Source organism: Gopherus evgoodei, chromosome 1 (genome assembly GCF_007399415.2).
Source record: "Gopherus evgoodei ecotype Sinaloan lineage chromosome 1, rGopEvg1_v1.p, whole genome shotgun sequence".
Classification (NCBI taxonomy): domain Eukaryota; kingdom Metazoa; phylum Chordata; order Testudines; family Testudinidae; genus Gopherus; species Gopherus evgoodei.
In genome coordinates, this window is record NC_044322.1 from 94,466,964 (window position 1) to 94,482,097 (window position 15,134).

The 15,134-nt window shown below is 42.6% G+C and overlaps 1 protein-coding gene and 1 non-coding gene across 4 annotated transcripts in view; both read right to left on the bottom strand.

Annotated features, from left to right (window-relative positions):
* Window positions 1-209: 209 nt before the first annotated feature.
* Window positions 210-282, bottom strand: TRNAF-GAA. The gene has a single exon. It is a non-coding gene; the product is annotated as a tRNA-Phe (tRNA).
* Window positions 283-13,734: 13,452 nt separating this feature from the next.
* TGDS (TDP-glucose 4,6-dehydratase) overlaps window positions 13,735-15,134 on the bottom strand; it is a 31,716-nt gene continuing 30,316 nt past the window's right edge. For all 3 annotated transcript variants that reach the window (XM_030567398.1, XM_030567416.1, XM_030567407.1), the window contains one exon: window positions 13,735-14,998. In XM_030567398.1, coding sequence (XP_030423258.1) covers window positions 14,898-14,998 — 101 coding nt within the window. In that variant the 3' untranslated portion in view covers window positions 13,735-14,897. The remainder of the gene's footprint in view (window positions 14,999-15,134) is intronic.

The following is a 15,134-nucleotide window of genomic DNA, read 5'->3' on the forward strand; positions in this document are numbered from 1 at the left end:
TGCCTCTGACACTGCAGCGCCCGCCGGGGGCCTGCCGCCACCCCCTTCTACCCCGACTCCAGCCCAGAAATGCCCTTTCCCCGGGCTAGGGGGAGTACCGCTCCCCAGCCTCTCTGCGCCTATAGCCGGGGCTAGTCCCCACCTCGGTTTCAGCTGCTGGGGGAGGGGAGAACAGTGAAGAGTCACTTCGCACAAAAGCAAAATTCATCTGCCGAAACCCGGGATCGAACCAGGGACCTTTAGATCTTCAGTCTAACGCTCTCCCAACTGAGCTATTTCGGCTCATGCTCAATTGATTTCTGGGACTCTGTGAAAAGTCATTTCACCGTGGTCAACATCTCCTTATAGCTGTTTTATATGTGTTAACAAAGAACAATTTATAAGTATTAAATACTCAGTGTGGGGAAAATACAAGGAACTATACAGTCTCTGCCCTTCAGCAGCTACTAAACTAGTTAGTGTTTCCCATGTATTAAATTACATAATGAAGTGTTTGTGTAGGCACCCCCCTCTCCACCATCAGCGTGACACACACGCAAGAAAGCCCCAGGAAAGACTTTTTTTTGCACATTCTCATTGTTTTTGAGATAGACACACTTTATGTAAATAAAACAGATCAGTGCTTGAAATAAAAAAGCCAGTTGCTGCTAAACACATCTATTACCTATCACATAGACTATAGCAAAGACAATATTCACCAAGAGATCCCTGCAAATACATTTTGCCTTACTATATATAGAAAATTATGATTAATAGCAATATAAAAATCCTTTCATTATACTCCTCTATATCCAGATGCATATAATTTGCTGGAGGAAAAAAAGGTCTTTAGCAATAAAATTTCTTGTATTGCTCCTGAGTCCCAAAATACTTGCTTTGATTTTTGGTGTTGTTTAAAGGCTGATCAGGTCTGTACGGCCATTTTGGGAGTTATCAAAACATGAATGAAGTGTGAAGTTTTTTCATAGCACAACGCTTTTAATGCCTTTATTTTTTTCCCTGATAACTCAAACAGTACCAGGTGCATGAGAAGTGGGGAGAGAGTTGGCCAGCTTGACAGTGCCCAGCCCCTGACCCTCTGGTCTTAGGAACATGTAGAGTACTTTTTCCTTCAATATCTCAAAGGGCTTGATTTATTACCTAATGCTCCAGCTACATGTATGTTTTGTATGTAGAGCTCTGCACCAGTTCCTAGGTTTATTTACAAGTCTAACTCCACATATTTGCAAAAACACAGCTTATTCTCAGTGTATACATTTATTTCAATATATATGATCATTCCAATAATATAAAGCTACAGGGCTTTATGCACGTGCATGTGGGAGTAGGTAGAGCTGGGGCAACTCATATCTGGATCTCACATCCCTGTGCATTTATTTGTGTCAGTGAAAAACATAGTCCTCACTCTCTGGCTGGGTCTAGCAATTGCATGGAGGGAGAGAGTGCACTAAAGACACAGGGTTTCCCCCACATGGGCAAGTCTCTCTAGAGGTAAACAATTACAGCAAGCATTTATACCTTTTGTTACATACAATAATGAGCAACAGCTGCATTTTGTTTATACATAGGTCATCCTGATATCTTATTTTTCTCACTTCTATTTAGACTATAGTCTTCACTCCACACTTTAACACAAGGTCGCAACAACTTCTCGCATAGTTTTTTCCCCACTCGCCTTGCACAATCCTCCCTTCTACAAGTCTCACGTTATTAGGGTTACAGCTAGCCTGACTCTTGCTCACAGAAGGGACTGTTTGCATTGAAATCCCCTTCCAATCCTGTCAGTTCTTGCTCTACTTCCACATTTGCAACTCACAGCATTCCAGAAGGATCAGACTGGGAGAGGTTGCACTGTTTATATTTCAGTTGGGTAAATCCCATCACTTTACTCAACCTTCTGTTTGGCTGCTTAGGTTGTTGATTAGCAGGGCCGGCACTCTGTCTGGTATCTGGGCGGCACGTCCGGGTCCTCGGCAGTAATTCGGTCCCTCATTCCCTCTCTTTCTCTTTGAGCTGCCGCCAAATTGCAGCCGATGAGGAAGGGAGGGAGGACCCACCACCAAACTGCCGCAGAGGAAGCGGCGTGACTGAGCTGCCGCCGAAGTGCTGCTTTTTTTTTTTCCACTTGGGGTGGCAGAAAAGCTGGAGCCGGCCCTGTTGATGAGCCCATCACTTTCTTCTTTCCAGGGATGGGTGGCGCGAAAGAGACCACTCCCAGACATGTCATCTCTGATAGAGATTGTCCAATGCGGGCACCATGCACGGTGACAAAGGTGGATGCTATCACAGGAAACCCACATAATGGACGAATGTAAGTACCAAGCAAGAAGAACCTGCATTGAAGATGGGATACTTCAGGGATGCAGGGTTGTTCCATCTTTCCGAGAACTAGGCAGCTCTAAGCATCCAAATAATTTTATTGAGGGTTGCCCTGTTCTCTTCCTCCACATTGCCCTGTTACTCCCCTCATTGCATCTGCAGTTAGCCTGTAAGTGCCTTAGGGGATGGGCGCGTGGCTTTGATTTGTACTAGAAGACAGCATGCTAGGCTTGGTTACAGATAACTTAAGTCAGTGGTCCCCAACCTTTTTCGTCTGGCAGGCGCCAGACAACGAGCCGTGGAGGACTGTGGAGGTGGATAAGCATCCGCCAAAATGCTACCGACAAACGGCATCATCCAGAGGCGTCGCCGCTGAAATACTGCCGAATTTTGGTGGAAGCTCATCTGCCAGCCAGTACGTGGGCGCACTTAGATGCCCCGGGGGGCACCATGGCACCCATGGGCACCACATTGGGGACCCCTGACTTAAGCTCTAGTCATGTCTTTGCCATTAGTCTGCTGGGTGACTTTGGGCAAGACATGTCATTTCTATGCCTCGGTTTCCCTCTTCATAAAAGAGATAATGATATTGACCTCCTCTGTAAAGTGCTTTGGGACCCACGGCTGAAAAGCAGTATGAAGCATAAGGTATTAATATTATTATTACTGCAATGGACCAAGCACATTGTTGAAGCATCAATGAAATAATTAAAAAGAATTGATATTTGTCTTACCAAGGGGGAAGGAATGTGTGCTTTTAGGGATGGCTCTTGCACTGAGTATAATTGTGCCTCAGAAATTGTGCCCATTGGTGAGTAGTTGTTTACTGAGGTTTGAGCAGAACTTGGTGAAGGTGCCTGAGAGATTTCTCTCTTTCTGAGAGTGAGTCCTCAAAAGCCTTACCGTCCTGATCCTGCTGTCGGCTGCGGGATAGAGGAAGCAATGCACCACAGCCTCCACCCAGGCAGCCTCTAGAGAAGAACATGGAGGCATATGTCATCTCATGTATATCTTTCTTTTAAGCTTTAGCCCAAGCATCAGCTTTCTCAAGCTATCCCACTACCCCTTGAGAGCTCTTTTGCTATCCACTGCTTTCCCTAGCATTCTGCATATAGCAGCGCTAGATGTGATATACACTTTCAGAACTAGAAATGCTGAGGACGTGATCAGTGGTTGCTCAAGACGACATCTCAAGAACAAAACAAAAGAAAAACAGGTGGAAGATTTCAATTGTGGAGAGGGAAAAAGACTCTCACTTTGCTTAGTAGAAAGGTGCTCTAAAGCAGCAATTGCTTATGACAAAATACAAATCTTGACATCTCATATTCTTTTCATAATTTTCCATTGCCCTGGTTATGACTGGCTTGTTCAAAACCAGCTGGCATAATCTTGTAATCTTTAGAATCTTTTTAAACTCTAAAGCATATGTGACCGTACTCATAAAATTTGAAACACTATTTACGTGAGAGTTTTCACACCCATTACATTCAGAGCAAAAAAGGCCGATTGACTGGCTCTGACCTTTCTAAAATGTTTGTATTTGTTACAGTCAATAGCAGGTATATCAGCATTCTCTCTGCAGCCAACATCAGCAGTGTGGAAGCGCAGGTCATGAAACACCAACTCCGTACATATGCCTGGCACTCGCCTCCCAAAGCAAGTACTCTTCTCTCAGTGAAGTCAGGGAAGAAGGGCTTGTGAAGGGCAGAAAAAGCACTTCGAAGACATACTGAAAGTACACCTTAAAAGGGAGGCATCAACCCAACAAACTGGGAGGACCTGTCATGGAACAGAACACAGTGGCGCCACACCATACACTGACCCACAGCTCACTTTGAGAACAGACGTGCTCATGAGACAGAGAAGCAACAAAGGAGGAAAGTGCACAACAGTCCAGCCAACAACTATGTCTCCTCCAAGATTACAGCTGTGGGAAAATCTGCAGGGCACAAATAGGGCTCCTCAGCCACCTAAAAGCTCAGCAATGAACCCCCTTGGCAGACTTCACCCTTGTATCAAGGGATAGCCGAAGAAGGGGGAAGCTGACTTTGGGTAGTGTGTATGCAAAACTCACTTGAAAAGGTAAGCTCAGTTGATAGTATAATAGTGATGGGTACCCAGGACTCTGAGTACCTTCTTAACCCCAGCCTCAGTGAGAGGGAGTCTTACTTGTGCTAAACTGGGTATAAGTTCCCTGCCACCACCAGCCTGTTATAGCTAGCCAAGCACTCTCCTCTGGGCTATACCAGCCCTTACTTTCCCTTGCAGATTAACAATTAGTGCACCTGAGTCCCTCTGAAGCCATCTCCTGTAGTCTCTTATCCCTTATCCACTGGACACTCACAGAAATACCAGGTCTGTCGTGCACACACCATGCTTGTAAGATTCAGCTCAGGACCAGCAATTTGTTTAACAATACAGCACTGAGATAAACTTATTCCTGTTTTCACTACAAATATACCATTAAAAACTAGAGATTCAGACGATAATGATGAAGACTATTGGAAACAAATGGTTACATATAAAACATAGAATTGTAACTTGCTTTCTAAACTAAACAAACAGGTTAAGCGTCTTTAGACAGGAGGTTATCTAATCCCAAGTCCTTTGCAGTGTTTTCAACCAAGCTTGGCTGAAATCCCATGTTCATGAATGTAATTGCACTGCCCATTTTTTGTTTAGGTGCAGGATGAGGGAGTCTCTTCTTTCTTTCCTAAATATACACCCAATGTTCATTGTCTGTATTCAGAGAGACAGGATAACCATCCATGGCTTGTTTTTCCTGTGTGCTGCTTTCCTATTGACTTCATGTGTAAATAGGCATCTAGTGTATTAAGTGTTACAGCCTGACAGAGAGGTATACATTTTCTTATCTCCTGTCTGATGGAAAAACTGTCTTTCACCTTTGCTTGTGACTGATACCTTGATACAGACTTTAAAAACATATTTTCAGTATAAGTAAACATAACTTCTTACATAGTATCTGTACATACATTTCACAACAATATTAATGACTTAGCGTGACCTTGGCTTTCATTTAAGACCTCACAGACATTCTTAGGGGAACCAGAATGTAACACCAAAATCAGTTGGCATTAAAATTCCAACTGGTTGGCATTAAACCAATGCCAGTTGGCATTAAAATTTTCTTGGGTTACAATAATATATTTTACAGTTTATAGTGCAGGGTAATTAAGGTGGGCAAAGCCATTCCTGCTACTGTTATTTGCATTGTGATACCATGCAGAGGCACCAGCCAAGAATGGGGTCCCCTCATACTAGGTGTTGTACGAACAGAGAGAATCCCTATTCCCAAAGTGCATACAATCTAAATAAACAAGACAGACAAAGCATGGGAGAAAGGAAGAGTTATTATCCTCATTTTAAAGATGGGAAACAGAGGCAGAGAGAGACCTGGCAATGGAACCAACTCCCTCAAATCACACTCCATTTCTTTAATCACAAGACCAACCTTTTACTGCAAGGAGCATAATTCTGAACTGCTGTGCATAATTCCCTTGCTGTGTTCAGTATTCATTGCTATGATTTCAACTTGTCATGTAATATGTTACACTTCTCTACACCAGCAGGACACTAGAGGACCATTTATTCTCCTCCTTCCCTAGTAGAAGCAGGTGTGCTAAAGGTGAAACAAAATATTCTGAGGACATTTCCCTGACATGGCAACCTGACCTGCTGAATCTAACAAGCAGGTGACAGGGGAAGAGAAATGGGGAAACTGATGCTTGAGAACATTGAGACAAGGAGAGCAGGAAGTGGTTGAAAGGTGGGATTTTTAAAAGCACAACTTGGGTTAGGATTTTCAGAAGTGCCTAACTGACTTAGACTCACTGACCTTCAATAGAACTTTTGCTCATAAGTCACTTAGGCACTTTTGAAAATCCTATCCAACCTCATTTCAGTAATATTACTCACATGACAATTATACCACTTGGCTAAGTCGGTGGTTCTCAACCTTTCTAGATGACTATAACCCTTTCAGGTGTCTGATTTGTCTTGCATACTCCAAGTTTCACCTTGCTTAAAAAAGTTTCACTTGCTTACAAAATCAGACCTAAAAAACACAAAAGTCTCACAGCACACTATTACTGAATTGCTTACTTTCTCATTTTTACAAAATAGTTATCAAATAAATTGATTGGAATATAAATATTGTATGTATATTTGTGTGTTACTTGAGCCTGTCTTTCCATTTGTGAGCCTTGTCTGAAGCAGGGCTGAAACATGTAACTTAACTTCACGGGGCACCCTATAGCATGGAACACCAGACAATTACCCTGCTTGTCATTTCCTAATGCCAGCCCTGGATTTGCTACCCGCCCCAAACCCATCTCTCAACCTCCCTGGGGCTGCAATCCCCATGTTAAGAAATACTATCTAGATGAGTGGAGTACTCCCTGGAAGACCTCTGAGTACCCCCTGGGGTACACGTACCACTGGGCTAAGCTAACAGTTCAAGTTCAGATCTCTTTGTTTAGGACACCTTTCAACAGTGATAGAGATGAGTGGGATTTCTCCAACACATCCTTCCACCTCTAGCCATTTTTGATTTGGTGGCTGCTTCAGGAGTCACTTTTCTTGCAAAGTAAATTTTTAAACACATGATGGTTCCTGTCTCCCAAGGCTGACCGGATCCTTCTGCTACACCGAGGTGCAGTAACTGTAAATGTTTCCCATCTCAACTTATGGAGCTGCTGCAGTGAGAACAAATGAAGAAATACAATTTTGTAGGGCAGTTTACAAAAGCAGCCATTTGAAATATCTAAACTGCCTAAAATATATGGCTCCTGAAGATGATGAAGTAATTCTTCCTGAACATTTTTAAAAAATCCTTTTTTAAAGGATGAGATTTAACATGATTGTTTAGTGCTATTTTTAGTCTAATGTATTTAGCCCCATACACCTGCAAGAACTTTGTTAATGAGGTGTTAGGTTACTGGCACTGAATCCTGTGCTTCTTGTGTCCTTCTAGACTATGAGCTTAATTCCCAAAACACAAACATGGAAAAGTCATGAAATGCAGAGTTAAAGTGATACTTCCCACACAGCACAGCCATGCAACTTTAAATCTGCCTCCTTGGATTCCTACCCTATGGAGTCTTTTTTTTGTGGGGAGGGGGAGGCGGGGGGGGGAGAAGTTCTGTATATTTGATTGCCAGTTATTTCAAGTTAGCTAACATGCTAGCCTGGACACTTCACAAACACTTGTGCTTCATCCTAGGCTGAGTCACAATCATGTATCCTGGAACAAATGTTTGTGATGTGACCTGAATAGCATGCACAAATATGTTAGCTTACTCAGATTAACTGGTATTACCCCAAGGGGAGTAACGTAACCGAGATGGCTCCAGGCACCAGCGCAGCAAGCGCGTGCCTGGGGCAGCAAGCTGCGGGGGGAAGCGTGCCGGTTGCAGGGAGGGAGGTAGTAAGGCAGGCTTCAGCAGCATGCCTGCGGGAGGTCCTCCGGTCCCGTGGCTTTGGCAATGGGTATGCCAAAGGCACGGGACCAGTAGATCAACCGCAGAAATGCTGCCAAATCCACGCATGCTGCTGAAGGCCACCTGTCTGCCATGCTTGGGGTGGCAAAAAACATAGAGCTGCCCCTGAAGGTAATGCTTCAGAGAGAAAATACTAGAAAAATGGTAGGGGGAAATATAGAAAAGGAAAACCCCTTTTCTCAGAAGAGCAGTGTCATAAACAGATAGTAGGAGTTAATAGAACAGAAGTACTTTATATCTCTTTTGCCTGTGAAGGGTTAACAAGTTCTGTAAGCCTGGCTGTCACCTGACCAGAGAACCAGTCAGGGGACAGGAATACTGTCAAATCTTGAGGGACGGAAGTTTTTGCGTGTGCTGTTAGATTTTGGTTGTTGTTCACTCTGGGGGCTCAGAGGGACCAGATGTGCAACCAGGTTTCTCTCCAATCTCTCCGATACAGGCTCTTTAAGTTCAGAATAGTGAGTACTAGGTAGATAAAGCGAGTTAGGCTTATGGTTGTTTTCTTTATTTGCAAATGTGTATTTGGCTGGAAGGAGTTCAAATTGGTATTTTGCTGAAAAGATTTTAATTTGTACTTGTATACTTAAGCTGGGAGGGTATTCCCAGTGTCTATAGCTGAAAGACCCTGTACCTATTCCATTTTTTAAATTTACAAAGAATTTTTACTGTTTTTTTCTCTCTTTAATTAAAAGCTTTTCTTGTTTAAGAATCTGATTGTTTTTTATTCTGGTGAGACCCCAAGGGACTGGGTCTGGAGCCACCAGGGAATTGGTGGGGAGAAAGGAGGGAAGGGAGAGAGAAAGGTTAAATTTCTCTGTGTTAGGATTACTTTCTCTCTCAGGGAGAGGGAGAGAGAAGGAGGGGGGAAGGTGGATTTTCCTTTCTGTTTTAAGATTCAAGGAGTTTGAATCAGAGTGATCTTCCAGGGTAACCCAGGCAGGGGAAGCCTGGGAGAGGCAATGGTGAGGGAAAGGGTTTACTTCCCTTGTGTTAAGATCCAGAAGGACTGGGTCTTGGGGGTCCCTGGGCAAGGTTTTGGGGGGGACCAGAGTGTACCAGGCACTGGAATTCCTGGTTGGTGGCAGCGCTACAAGTACTAAGCTGGTAATTGAGCTTAGAGGAATTCATGCTGGTACCCCATCTTTTGGACGCTAAGGATCAGAGTGGGGAATTATACCATGACAAGCAGATTCGGCTCCCTTTCGTGTCTGTCACCAGTGTCTGTCTCCCTCCCCATATAAGCACTGCCCATGCCTTAGGAGGTTCTAATAGAGGGGTGGGATTGTAGTACTCTTCCTTGTCTATGTTCAAAGATATAATCTACAAGTGTTATGTCAAGCACAACACAGGCTGACAGGTCTGCAGCCTCCCCAAATATCTCCCATAAGTCTCCTCCTGAACTCCCACTCCTTGAAGTACCTTAACTTTAGAAGGTTCCTCAACCCCAAAAATCCAGCAAAACTGGATCCTAAACAGAGTAAGAACTGGGTAATTATAAGTGGTCATCGACCAAGGGGCTCTAGTAGGGTCCCATAGGGACCAATTCTTGGCCCTATGCTATTATCATTTTTATCATTTTACATTTTTATAAATGACCTGGAAACAAAAATAACTGATGAAGTTTGCACATGACAAAGACTGGAGGAGTGGTAAATAACGAGGACAGGTCATTGATACTGAGAAATCTAGATTACATGGTAAGTCTAGTGCAAGCAAACTGTGTGTGTTTTAATATGTGAAGTGTAAAGCTATATAACTAGGAAGAAGGTCTGTCATACTTACAGGATGGAGGATTCTATCCTAAAATGCAGTAATGCTGAAAAAGACTTGGAAGTCATAGTGGAAAAATCAACCACAAATGAGTTGTCATTGTCACACTGTGGTCAAAAGGACCAATGTGATCCTTGGATGTATAAACAGGGGAACCTCGAGTAGGAGTTGGGAGGCTGTATTACATCTGTATTTGGCACTGAGGCGACCGCTACTGGAATACCACATCCAGTACTGGTGTTCACAACTCAAGAAGGATGTTGATGAATTGAACAGAGCTCAGCTAAGAGCCATATCAATGATTAAAGGACTGGAAAACCCACCTTACGGTGATTGAGCTCCTTGAATCCATCTACTTAGCTTATGAAAGGGATGCTTAGAGGGTGACTTGATAACAGTTTATAAGTAACTGTGAGGAACAAAAATTTGAAGTTAGATAAATTCAGATAAAAAATAAGGCATCATTTTTAACAGAGAGGGTAATTAACCACAAACAATTTACTAAGGGAGGTGGTGGATTTTCCATCACTAGCATTTTTTCAATCAAGATTGGATGTTTTTCTAAAAGATATGCTCTAGTTCAAAGAGGAATTAACTGAAGGAAGTCCTTTGGCCCATGTTATACAGGTCAGACTAGACAAGCAAATTTTTGAGGTCAGAACCCATTTGTAAATCTTGTGGCCTGTTGTGACTCTGAGGCCTCCAAAAATCCAATGCCCCCCTCACCTTCAGGGGTCTAGCAGGGGGTTATAGGGTTCAAAGTTAAGATTCCAGATGCAACTGGTGGAGGGGCAAAGAGCCAAGACTACCCTTCCCCCAAATATACACATCCCACGAAGGGCAAAGGGAAAGGGAGGGTTTGGAGCCTGGAGGTAAAGTGGAGAGAGTAGGGGTCTGAGGGTGCACTAAGGAAGGAGCTGGGGATTCTGGGGAAGGATATGGAGGCTGGTAACCAAATAGCACCCCAGAAAACAGCCCCTACATGGGGATAAAATGGGGGGAAGATCTGGGAGGCTGGAGTCCAGGATGGGTAGCGTGATAGAGGGAGAGTTGCCCAGCTGCAGAGGAGGGCTACTTTTGAGGGGCCCAGACTGGGAAGACAGATAGGGGTTCAGAACACAGGGTGTCACCCAGCTGCAAGGTGGTACAACAGGGGGCCAGGACTGGAGAATAGGATAACAACTGCTTCCTCCCGGCTACTGTCCCAGAGGGGTGGCTGGACGTGGTTCCCCACTCTGGGCATTACAGCAAGCTAGGTTACATTGCTACTCAGGTTTGGCCTGGCTTCCTTCACAGGAGGCTGGCCAAGCTCAATTTGTGAGAATGGTGTTGCAATCTGGTACGTGGGGTTTTCGTTCCAGTAACTTGAATTTGGCCCAGTCAGCCCCGTCATCATGAGGGAGGGGTGACTGGACCAACCTTGAGTGACTTAACCTTGTGCAGCAGGTGGCAAGTCCCGGAGTGGAGGGCTGAGCCCAGCTTGTCCTGCAACCCTTTAACACATTCTGGTGATCCAGTTTTGAGTCCTGACCCAAAGGTAGAGAAACTCTGACCTACATGTTCACAGTGGTCACTTCTAGCCTTAAAAAAATTATGTCAGCTACCTATGCCTTAAGAGAAAGGAGATTTAATCCACTCCTGTTCCCAAGACTGAACTGCTTTCTAAGGACAAAATCATTTTAGAAACTCCCTACAGGAAAGACATGGGAGTTACCTGCCACAATCCCACAGAGAAAGACCAGAAACCAGCTACATCAAGCTTGTAAGGTTCAACATGTACCAGGCAATTTAACTGCCAAGGAAGTGTACCACAGAAAAAACAGTGACAGCAATAACAAGGGGAAGGAGACCAGACAAGCCCCTTCTCCTTGATGTTCTGCCCTTCAGATAGGTGGGATGTCTGCAATAACTATGAAAAACAAGATACCACCACCACCTCCTCAAAATCAAGTTAGAAGCACTAGGAAACCTCGTTTAGTAAAAGGGAGAAGCCTCCAATGATACAAATTTATCTGCGGGGTGAATCTCTATTTGTTCACACAAGCCCAACTGTGTGACTGGAGAAGCAGATCAACATCCAGCTGAAAATGAGAATTATAAATACCAAGCAGAATTCAATCAAGCCACAAGATCTCTACTCTTGCAAAAGTAATAGTTCTTTCACACAAAAAGTGGCCATGTACTCAATAACATCTCCTCTGCATTGCAGTACCCAGTCCTGCAGCATTATGACGTCAATACTGAACCAGTGCCCCGGCAGAAGGATGAATATCACCTACTTAATCAACATTAGGACTTCTCCTGGAGGCCTCTAGTCCAAAATCTGACCCAGGTAGATGATGCTGAGCTTGTGAGACATCACAGAACCATAGCACCAACTGGTAGCCTATTTGCCAAGGCAAACCATTTTGAATTGCATCTTGAAGTGATTAAAGAGGCAGTGAAACTGTTTGAGTACAAGTTGATGTGATCATAAGTCTGGGTGCAGACAAGTAAGTGCAGAATAGCAGCACGTGACAGAGGTGAGGGATCCAGAATTTATGGAGACTACAGATTAGGGAGCTGCAGTTTCCAAGATCAAGGATAACGAACTGACATTACTATTAAAAACTAGTTTGCAGTGTTGGTGCCTTGATATGAGAGAGACAAGGTAGGTGAGTTAATATCTTTTATTGGACAAGCTGCTGGTGGTGGAAGGGACAAGTTTTTGAGCTTCACAGAGCATTTCTTCAGGTCTGGGGAAGGTAACCAGAGTGTCCAAGCTAAATGCAAACTGGGACAGACTATTAAGCATAAGGGGTTCATACATGTTGTAGTGACCATTTAAAATGAAGTGGACAATTAATACCTCTGCAGTTTTTGCCTTCGCCAAACACAGACACTCCACCCAAGAAGTAGACTGCAGCATGGAATGAGCCACCCAAATATCCCAGGAGAGACTGCTTCAGTACAGAGGGGAAAAAAACACTTCCTGCACATCCCTAATTGTCACCTCCCAACCTCACAACAGAACCTATTTGGGGCAGCAAATAAGTACAACCCATATTTGATGGGGATCACATCCTGAAAGAAATCTTTCCCAAATCCCCTCTTCTGGCCTTCAAACAACCCAACCTCATCACCAGAAGCAAGGTCCTCACTGACCAGGACACATCAACTCAAAGCAGCACAAGACCCTGCCAGAACAGATGCAAAACCTGCAGTCATAGCTCCACTGCCATGATAACCAATAATCCCTGTCCCTCCCCCCAAAAAACACACACACTTTTTAAAATCCATAGGTCCTACATACACCTATCACAAAATGGGGTATACCTCACCCAATATATCAAATGCCCCAATGACTATGTGGAGGAAATCAGACAATCACTGTGCTCTCTAATGAACTCAAGCAGCACAATCAGACAAGACAAAAATATTGTATCACCCGTGGGTGAACACTTCACAATGCAATCACTCCATATCCAGCCTCCGAGTCCTCATCCTCAAAGGAAACCTCAAAAGATGAGTCTGAGACCTTAAATTCGTAACTCTGCAAGACACTACAAACCATGAACTTAACAAAGACACTGATTATAGTACTCATTACAATAATTTGTAACACACTCTGCTGCTTAACATTCCATCGTCCTACGACTGCAGAGCTATTCATTGCCGACTTAAAATTAAGTCATCTCCTACAACATGTGCAAACCTTATGCTTAACAATATGTCTCTCCTTGCATTTAGATCTGACACTGTGGTTACCCTCTACAGACCAGAGGAACAGCGCTGTGAAGCTCAAAAGCTTGTCCCTTCCACCAAACAGCAGTTGGTCCAATAAAATATATTATCTCACTATCTTGTTCTCTACAAAAACCTTGGCTTTTTCCATTCCTTATGTGTTTAGTGTTACAAGCAAGAGCCTGTATTAAAATAGTTTATGAAACAATTTCCCTGTTGACCATGTAATGCTCTCTCTACTTATTCACATCCTTGTTATCTCCAAGAGTCGGTAATGTCTTGCTCTTGACTTAGGGCTACTCTTCAAGGTCCCTGGAAGATTCAGTTAATATATAATGTCATCATTTAACTTTTTACCAAGAGAGGCACAAATTGAACCACCTCATGAATAACAGAAAAATAATTGAGTTAGACAAGCACTTTATATTCAAATGTTGACATTGAAAAATCCATATTAGCAGCTTTTCCATAATTACAGTTTTCTACTGAATTTTATGTGAAAATACAGGATATTTCTCCCTTCTATAAAAAAAAGGTAATTTACAAGGAAGTTTTACTTACAAGCAATGTTTCATTGATAAGATAATCTAAACTCTGATAATGCAAACCATCCCACAACTCAGTGAAACAAAACTATTTAGCTTTTATCCCTATGGCCAAAAATATTCTTCATATTATGGAACATTATAACATTTTAAATACTGTAACAAACTTAGTATTCAAGTTTTTCCAAACATTCCAATTGTAAACATTAAGGAGAAAGAAATTATTTGGGGTAATACAAGAGGTAATAACTGGATAATGATCACAGTGACAAAATCCTTTGAAAATAATGTAGACAGATAATGGAATGAACTTAAATACAAGCTTCATGAAAGATCTATTAGGTTGATGATAATTTCCCAAGACAGGTGATACATGCTATTTAAGACATTTAAAATTAGACTAGACAATGTTCTAAAATAGTTATCTATGGAGAACAAATACTGCAATGGTAGGGAAATAGACTAACCATTTAGATCTCATCTCTACCTTTTGGTGATTCTGTACACCTTTGGTAGAGCAAGAACATTTGGCTCCTTAATGATTAAACATCTGAACACAAAATATAATTTTGTAGCTAACGTGATGGAACAAGTATAAGAAGTGATGACCTGTCTTGTACATCTGATGCATTTCTGAACTTAAACACACCAACAACATATTTTCATCAAAAATACCAAGAGTTGTATTCAAAAATGTTTCTTAGTCAAAGTGAACAAAACAGGTTTAAAATCAAGTGTATCAATGTATAGTGTTATAAAAATCCTTCATACAGTTATTTAAAATAAATTTCTATAAAAAATTTAAGGATATTGCACTGAAAACTGATCTACAAAATCAAGTATTAAAAAGCTCTGAAAATCTTTCCCATTTTGTTCCTTATTTACAGCTGTGAATTCATAATTGTCCATGCATCTTGAAATATGAGAAGACTTTGTCTTGGTCACTTGACTGCAAGTTTCTGTACAGAAGACATGGTCACGAGGAGAGAGGATGAATTTCCTTTATGTTCTCTCTTCCTCCCTACGGCACATCAAGCTGTGCAAATAGTTCTGTCACAGGAAAGGGTTCCAAAGCTTTCTCCGCATTCTTCCAGTTGCGAAAATTGTCTCTGTACCATTCAACTAGCATAAACGAGAAGGTTGAATTTAAGACATAGATCAAATTAAACAGAGAAACTGATAGATAGGAATATTTGTACCCTTTTCCAGATACCACAAGGAAGCTAACACAGCAGTAGTATAGTTGTACATAAATTGC